Raw genomic sequence first — 8,127 nt, 5'->3', positions numbered from 1 at the left:
AAATGGAAGGTATTAGTTTCATATTTTATATTACATTGTTACATATTTACAACTTTGATTAAATGGATTAAAATGAAAGGGGTTACATTATTCCACCTATAAAAGATTTATTAGTCTATAAAAATGATTGTTTTTTCGACTATAACAATTTTATTTAAAAATGTGTTCAGCAAATGATAACTTGCAGTAAACATTTTCGTATTTATGAGAAATTTATATTCATACCCTATTTGTCCGTTGTTTAGCTGTTTTATGTAATTTCAAAAAATTGCTGACCTCCAATGGGGAAATCATGACTTAATTCGTTGTCATTCACCTGCGAAGATTATGCCTGTTGAGGTAACAGCGCCAGAAATTTTTTGAAAATCACACCGAAAGCATTTCAGAAGGAAATCGTCATCGTACGGATTTGAATTGTCCATTTGTTCATATTGCTTGGTTTGATATTTTGCTACTCATTTTGTTTGATTTTGCACGAAAACAAGTAAGGAATAAAACGAGGACAAGTTTGTTTGAAAATAAATAAAAAATCCTGTTTTCCTAATATAGGTACAAAATTTATTAACGTAACAAAGTTGTGTACATAAAAGAAAATAAAATAAATAGACGCAAGAAAAAGGAAAATTAAATCGATACTTACAAAAGTTGAGGAAATGTTGACTCATAAAATTCGAAAAATAGAATTATATTCAAACTTAAGAGAATTCATGTACAAAGAAGTAACACTTTGGTTGTTGGATTGGACTAGTAAATAACATTTTTTACTCATATAAAAAAATTGTAAAAAGTATGTACAAAAAGAACTTAAATTCTATAACTTAAAATAAAACTGTTAAGTGGGCAATATAAGAGGCTTCATTACAAAAATAACAATAGGTTCTTTACATACAACGATCACATTAATTTATTAATTAAATAAACTGATTATCAGTTGGCATGTTATTTGTTCATTTTTTATATTTCGTAACGAAATATTCATTTCGTTAAATTATTGCTAAGCATAAGGAGATAATACGTATTTTCTAAAAAAAATCAATCGTCAAACTAAAATTATAACCGCTGTTTTAACATCGGTTTGGTTGTTCAGCCAGTATTCACACGTAGCAAAAATAAAATAAAATGTGTAACCCCAAACGAAAATTAATGGTTTCTATAATTTATATTATCTTCTTACGCATATCGAATTCAGTACTGACAATAATTCAACATTTAACAATATATCCAAACAACACTATCAATTGTTTTTACAGAGTTCTTGTTAAGTAAAATTAGCAAAATACACTGTTATTAATTGATTACTTATGTCTTTATATTGCAGTGATATTAGCTTTCATTTAAATTCGTTTGAAATGAGTCCTTTTTTAATTCACAGTCTATTAACCGCTCAATACACCGAAATTGAGCATCAGTCGCACTTTATATTTTACAGGACATATAAAATATCCTCCTTGTCTCAGACAAGATGTCCTTCTTGTTCATTAACACCATAACCATTACCAAAACTAGTCAGTTCTCGTTTCTGAGCAAGAGTTTGAGCTTGGAGAATTTGGGGATTCTGGCTGGTGTTGTGTAAAACGTCTGGCGGTGGAACGGCACCTCGCTGATGGCGGAGAAGAGATCCGTTGGCCGGAAGAGGCGGTGTCACCGGGTTGTGCATATGACCCACGTGAGGATGTGCCGGTATTGGAGGCGGATTTTGAAAATCTAGAGGTGGTGGATACGAAAGATAGCGGTCGGACATGTTGTAATAGGACCCGTCTGCTGGAGGTGCTGGCGATGGGGCACTCACGTACGACGATTTTGCTGAAATTTGATTTACATATTTTATAAAGTCATGGCCCGAATGTACATTGTCAAAGTGCGTTCAACTACGGAGTTGTGCAATAGATGATTTTAAATCATCAAAATGAAGACAATAAATAATTCGTTTTGTTACAGTGAGTTCACACTAAGATGACAGCGTAAAGTTCATAAATAATTAATTTAGAATGTTATAGAAAGATAACGGTGTTTCTAGTTCATTAACATTTGTTTTTTGTTCAGTGAAAATAATTTTTCAGTTATTATGTGCAGGTGTGGCTAATCAGTTATATTTGATTATTTTAAAGCCAAGTTACTTGAGCGGACAAAAGGTATGGAGTAACAAAAACCGCCCACTGTATACTTTTCTTAAAGAATTGGAGATGTTTTCAACGAATTTTTACTATTAGAGATGACACACAATTTTTTTGTATTTGATTTTTGAGACATAAAATCATATCAAATCATTTGTTTTACTAAATAAGTATGAAATGATACGAGGAAACATCAAAAGTTACATTTCTGAGATTTTTGAACTAATTCCTTGAATCTACAAGCGCCAAACGTAGAAACTATACCCAATCGTCTTCTTTTCGCCAAATGAACTGATTTTGCATATGACAAGAGGTTCAGAATATGTAAAACAAGCCTAAATATAGCTTAAAACTCATACATTTTAACAGAGATTTGATCTCGCTAAAATTTGAAGGTTTTCTTGGCATTTTCGAGTTCATAGGATCTAGCTAAAGTACAATTCACTAAATCAAAAATACATTTTCCAATATATAAGTCCCACATACGAGACATAATTAAAACATAATTATTTAGATAGAGAAAAATATATCTGTACATTTAAAATAGTAACAGTACAGTAAAAGTAACAAATAACAGATCATATTTTCATTTAGATAATAATCTAAAGTATTTAATCTATGTATAGATAATCTGAACACACTGTCTCTCTGTATTAACACTTTACTGCTTACTATAAATCTTCTCGTAGACTAATTTGAAAGTACTTTTGGCAACAAAATATTAACAAATTTTTAGTGGTTAACATTATTTGCAAAACTACAATTAGATATCACCTAGCTACATGAACCAACCAGTTTCAAGCAGCTAATGTTTGCATTTTTCAAATAGGCGATCGTTAGTAGGTAGGTAGGTAGCAAGCGAGTTAGTTACCTGACATAGTACCATGATAGCCAAGGCTTTGGTCATCTCTAGCTCTGGTCCTATCATGCATATGATGCTGGTGGTGATGATGAGGATGAGGAAGAGTGTGAGTTTTGTGAGCCATGTTAGGTTGCATCTGAAGCTCATAACTGGGACACACTGGGTACGCACCTGGGTAGTCCTGTTGGTCCATGAGGTAAGTGCTCGTTGCTTGTTTACGGCCATCCTCCTGGCAAAAATATTCAGGCGTTACTTTGCGTTCCATTTATATCGTTATTACTATTACTATTTCTAGTAAAGAAACAACGAAAAGTAATATTTTGCCTGGTACAAACTAGTCCGTTGTTTTAAAATTATGTGTGAAAAAATTACGTCATATTATTTTTGTTTTGTGCAGTTTTAGTAGAATCAATTTCAAAGCCCACGGTCTAATAATAAATAATGCAAAAAATTTTAATGAACACATGTATTAGTCTACTTAATAACTGTAAAGCAGTTGGAGCTACAATTATTCAAATTATGTAAGTATATATAACTTACACTTTCTTCAAAAAATGTTTGAAATCCGGTATATTAGACGCAGTACTTACATATGGAAATTTTTAAAAAACGCAAAACAACAGAACGCACTTTGTTGTTTTCTTTTTGTATATTACAACCCGAACAGTAACTAATTCCCGGAACAAATCTGGCTTACGTCCTGTTTACAATAAACTGTATTCATGCCAGAACAAAGTACCACATTGAAAATACATGTCTGTGCATATTAAATTACTGCATATATTTACATACGTGTATATTTTTTAGAAACACCTACCCCCGTGAACAGAACATACATATGTATGACGTAAACAAATGCCACTTTTCGTGAAAATTGTGCGACGTACAATTACTTAAGTAACTAACACAACTACTTAATTTTCATTTTTTTAATTCACGGTTTTCTTTTTTTATATAATTTTCGAATTCGAAACCAATTTTTTAATAGATATTGTTCATACAGACGTTCTTAATAGTGACACTACTGTTCTGTAGTAACGGGTGTTCGGTTGAAAAAGTCCTCAAGTTGGCGTTGCTTGTTTGATAGAAGAAAACACAGTGAAAAACGCATGTGTTTATTCATTCCCACTGTTGTGCATAAGTAAGTGGTATTTCCGCGTTCTCAAGTGTCAATGGTTTATTGTAGACGTTTAGAACATTTTTAAATTTTTTAACGACAAATATTATTTATGTTAAATGAACAGCTAAAAGTATGCAATAAAATATTCATAAAAAATAAGTTTTGGATACCAACATTTGCCATGCGAAGCAATCAGTGAGTGTTGTTTAGAAACGATTTTTTATACCCTAGAGTTTACTCCGAGTTTCATTACCTAAGCTGCTCTAAATTGTGTTCCTGCACTCAGAAAACAATGAATTTTTCACACAGCTAAGATCAGGGGTAACCTATTCTGCTAAAAATTCTTATTTAATTAAAGACTTAGTAATATACAATTTAACAAAAAAAAACCCATAGAAAAAGTGACGGCGGTTTGAAAAATCTTCCTCGTCATAATACTATAGTTTTAAGGCAAAACTATTTATAATAATTTATTTATTTACGATTATACAGATGTAGCTACTTTGTCAAATAAAAAGACTATGAATGTTTATGCACATCTAATTTTCAACATCTTGTTGTCTCTGATCATTAATCTAATTATATTATTTTGCAAACATTTTAAAGTTTTACGAAATTAGAATGGGTTCATTCTTTAGTTACCGAAACTATAAATCTTTCAGAGTTCTCATCATTTTCACATACACATTGGTTGAAGATATTGATGAGTAATTGAAGAGTCAGTTTGGTTTATTCACAAGTGAGTTGTTTATTCAAAGAAAGCAGAAAATTTGATATGAATTATTAGTAGTGATCATGTCGTGAAAAATGAAAAATGCTAAAGTATTTATAAAAAAAAAAAACTTACCACGTAGTCGTTGTTACTTCCTTCGTTACTGTAAGTTTCACTTTTCTCACTAACTGAGGATAATGTTTCACCTGTGACGGTATCGTTGTAGCTACTCGGAGCATACATTTCGATGGTAGCCGATTTACTAGTCTGATTACTTTGTTCTGAAAAAAATATGAAACAAATCTATAAACTACTGCGATCAATAAAATACGCTAGTAAATAAAATATCAAATGTGAAAACAAACCTCGGATTCTTTTAGCTCTTCGTTTAAGCATGCAACCGGCAACTAATCCGATGTTGATAATTAAAAGGAAAACACCAATAACAGAAACACTAATAATAACAATTCTCGGTAAATCCTGTTTATCCAACAAATCTGGCGGAATAGTCTTCTCGATATGGTCGCTGTACACTGGACAAAAGAAAATAAAACGTATTAATTACCTGAAACACGTTTCTTGGATCTTCTGTGTAAGCAACAACCAATTAGCAAGACGTTCATTAGTATTAGTAAGGTGCCCACAATAGTGCCCACTATTACAAGGAAACCGGGGAAGTTTTTCAAGTTTTTCTCATCTAAGCTGGGTGACGAATAAGACGGAGGTACTTTGTCTAGTGTTAGTTCGTTAATAAAGAATTGCATGGAAAAAACAAAGAACGAGTTAGTGCAAATGCGAACATTGAAATAAGCCATATTGGGAAACGAGAGAACAAAAGAAAAACTCACTTGATGTTTTCGCAGACAATAGATCAGGAATAAACCTGCTGTTTCCCAATTTATTCATCGCCATAATGGAAAACACGTATTGTGTGTTAACCTCCAAATCACGTATTGTAAAAGTAGTCGCATTATGAGGCACTACGTCCACATATTTATAGCCATCATCATTTACTTGTCTGTATCTAATGCGATAAGAGGCTTTCATGCCACCGTCAAAACCAGGTGTCCATCCCAGTGTAACGGTATCGTGAGTCACATTTAATATTGTTAGAAGCGTCGGCGTATCTGGAGCAGAAGTTACTTCAAGTCTCGGTGAAATTGTAGAAAAGCCTAGTTCATTTCTCGCAACGCACTCGTAGTTACCGTAATCGGATGAAGTTACGTGAGTAATGTACAGGACGGATTCAGACATTAAAGCGTCGATCTGAAAATTTAAACAACGACGTTGAAGAATGAAGAAAAAGAAAAGCAGAAAGCTTTTATGTTAATCCGCCACTCTATCGAGATTATTCCAAGCTCACCTGTCTAAAAGTAGTGTAGTATTTTCCTGTGGTGTTGGCAGTAATTGGCGACCCTGATCGAGCCCAAGAGTATCTAGCTAGAGGAGATGCCTGACTCTTGCAAATAACTTTCCCCGTGTCGCCCGCATCGCTTGCAAATTTCAGCAGAGCAGGATGTTCGTCGATTTCGGGTTTATCTGTGTTTGTAACTCGTTAGAATTAAAAACCGATTTGCGAATTCGATTACTTACGTTTCACTATGAGCATCACATCTTTTGTTGTAACATTCCCAACTCCGTTGTTGACAGTGCACTGGAAATTTCCTAAATCGTCCCTCGTGACATCAGTTATCCTCAGATATGACGTTCCATTTTTATCATACATGACTGAAGTGCGGGCATCGAAATCCGGAAAATCGTCTCTTTTCCACGTAATCGTATCATCAGACAACGGATTGCCATCCGCTGTACACGAGAGTGTGGCATCTTCATTCGGATTTACTATCACACTCTCGCTTGTGGCAACGATCGTCGCCGCATCTGCAATTTGATTTACTGTAAAACTGAGTGACATGGTTAGATAATTGAACATACATTGGACAGTAATGTTAATCTGAGTGACCGAACTGCCCTGCGAATTTATCGCTTCGCACGTGTACGTGCCAGCGTCATGTCTGCTTAATCTTGTTATATTTAAAACCGGACCGTCGGAGATGATCCGTTCCACACCAGAACTAGTTGACGATTGTATAATCGGTAGGCCGTCTTTGGTCCAGGTGTATGCGATATTTTGCGGATTGCCATCCGCTTTCAGCGTGATGATTAGTGGCTCGCCTTCTACTCCTGTGACCGCTTCTTCGTTATCTTTATCGAAAACGGGTTTGTCTAAAAGTGTAGGATTAATTTAGATGTCATATTAGCGCCAAGAGTTTATCCTCACATAAAACTTGGAGAGTGATGGCGTCGTGAACGGAACGTTGTAAGGCTTCATTAGTAGCTTGACATGTGTAAACAATTCCGTTAAGTTGTTCCGTGATATTAAGTTTTAGTTCGATTGTGGACACGGTGCCTCCATGAAGACCTGCTTTCGTCGTGTTGTACAAACCTTGTACGGGGATGCCTTCCCTCCACCATGATAATTTAGCTGGGGGATTACTTGAACTCGAGTCGCACGTTAACGTTGCTTGCTCGTTTGGTTTTAATTCCACGGGATCTTTCCGAATTTTCACATGGTCCGGAGGAACTACAAAGACACGTTTAGACGAAATTAGAAAATAATCTATCATGATGAATCGCTTACAATAGACGTTCATAGTGATGGTTTCAAATAATGGAATCTCGGTTGCTGAATTCGCCGCTTCACATCTGTATCTGGCTTCATTGTCAGTAACATTTGTTAGGATCGTTATTTCTGCCGTTACCGATTTGTCAGTCGTTTTTATAACTGAATTGATCTTCTTGTCGTTTTTATACCACGTCAGAGTTGCCAGAGGGTTTCCTCCAGATGATGTACACGAGATCTTTTGCACAGTTCCCGACGGTATATGCGACCCCTCCGTATATCCATGAATAAAAGGCGGACTTGGTGGATCTATAAGAGAATACATTATAAGACGTCCAAGGCGACGAAGAAGACTTACATAAAACATTGATAGTATGTGTAGAGACTACATTTTCTGTTAACTGCATGTTCAGTCCGTGACAAATTACAACTAAACTTCTCCTGTTAGGTTCAACAACGGCTGTGATGTTGGAGGTTGTAATCCAGCCTCCTTCTGGAGAAACAACAGTTCTGGAGGTGGCATTTCTAACCTGTCTGCCGGCCACCATCCATTTAATTTCCGCAGGCGGATTCGATTTTGCGGTTGTGCAAGTCAAGGGAACTGGATCGCCAACTCTGGCCTCGGTTGGACCTGATATGGTGACATGTGCTGGAGAAACTAAAAAAACGAAATAGTACTGGAACGTTACGACAATA

General features: G+C 35.0%; 1 protein-coding gene across 6 annotated transcripts in view; it reads right to left on the bottom strand.

Annotated features, from left to right (window-relative positions):
- Positions 1–711: 711 nt before the first annotated feature.
- The window catches only part of LOC135128122 (nephrin-like), a 488,435-nt gene continuing 481,019 nt past the window's right edge, over positions 712–8,127 (bottom strand). For 3 of the 6 annotated variants that reach the window (XM_064054984.1, XM_064054985.1, XM_064054982.1), the window contains 11 exons: positions 7,790–8,089; positions 7,450–7,740; positions 7,090–7,392; positions 6,744–7,034; positions 6,402–6,689; positions 6,172–6,347; positions 5,657–6,074; positions 5,174–5,341; positions 4,944–5,089; positions 2,986–3,205; positions 714–1,803 (listed from right to left, as the gene is read on the bottom strand). In XM_064054984.1, coding sequence (XP_063911054.1) covers positions 1,454–1,803; positions 2,986–3,205; positions 4,944–5,089; positions 5,174–5,341; positions 5,657–6,074; positions 6,172–6,347; positions 6,402–6,689; positions 6,744–7,034; positions 7,090–7,392; positions 7,450–7,740; positions 7,790–8,089 — 2,951 coding nt within the window. In that variant the 3' untranslated portion in view covers positions 714–1,453. Of the gene's footprint in view, positions 1,804–2,985; positions 3,206–4,943; positions 5,090–5,173; positions 5,342–5,373; positions 5,542–5,656; positions 6,075–6,171; positions 6,348–6,401; positions 6,690–6,743; positions 7,035–7,089; positions 7,393–7,449; positions 7,741–7,789; positions 8,090–8,127 lie in introns of all 6 variants that reach the window. The other 3 variants (XM_064054983.1, XM_064054987.1, XM_064054988.1) reach the window with 3 other exon arrangements.

Source organism: Zophobas morio, unplaced genomic scaffold (assembly GCF_036711695.1).
Source record: "Zophobas morio isolate AGI-343-1 ecotype UQ-CSIRO unplaced genomic scaffold, CSIRO_AGI_Zmor_V1 ptg000012l, whole genome shotgun sequence".
Classification (NCBI taxonomy): Eukaryota; Metazoa; Arthropoda; class Insecta; order Coleoptera; family Tenebrionidae; genus Zophobas; species Zophobas morio.
Note: the sequence above shows the minus strand (reverse complement) of the source record. Positions and strands in the feature narration are given on the sequence as shown.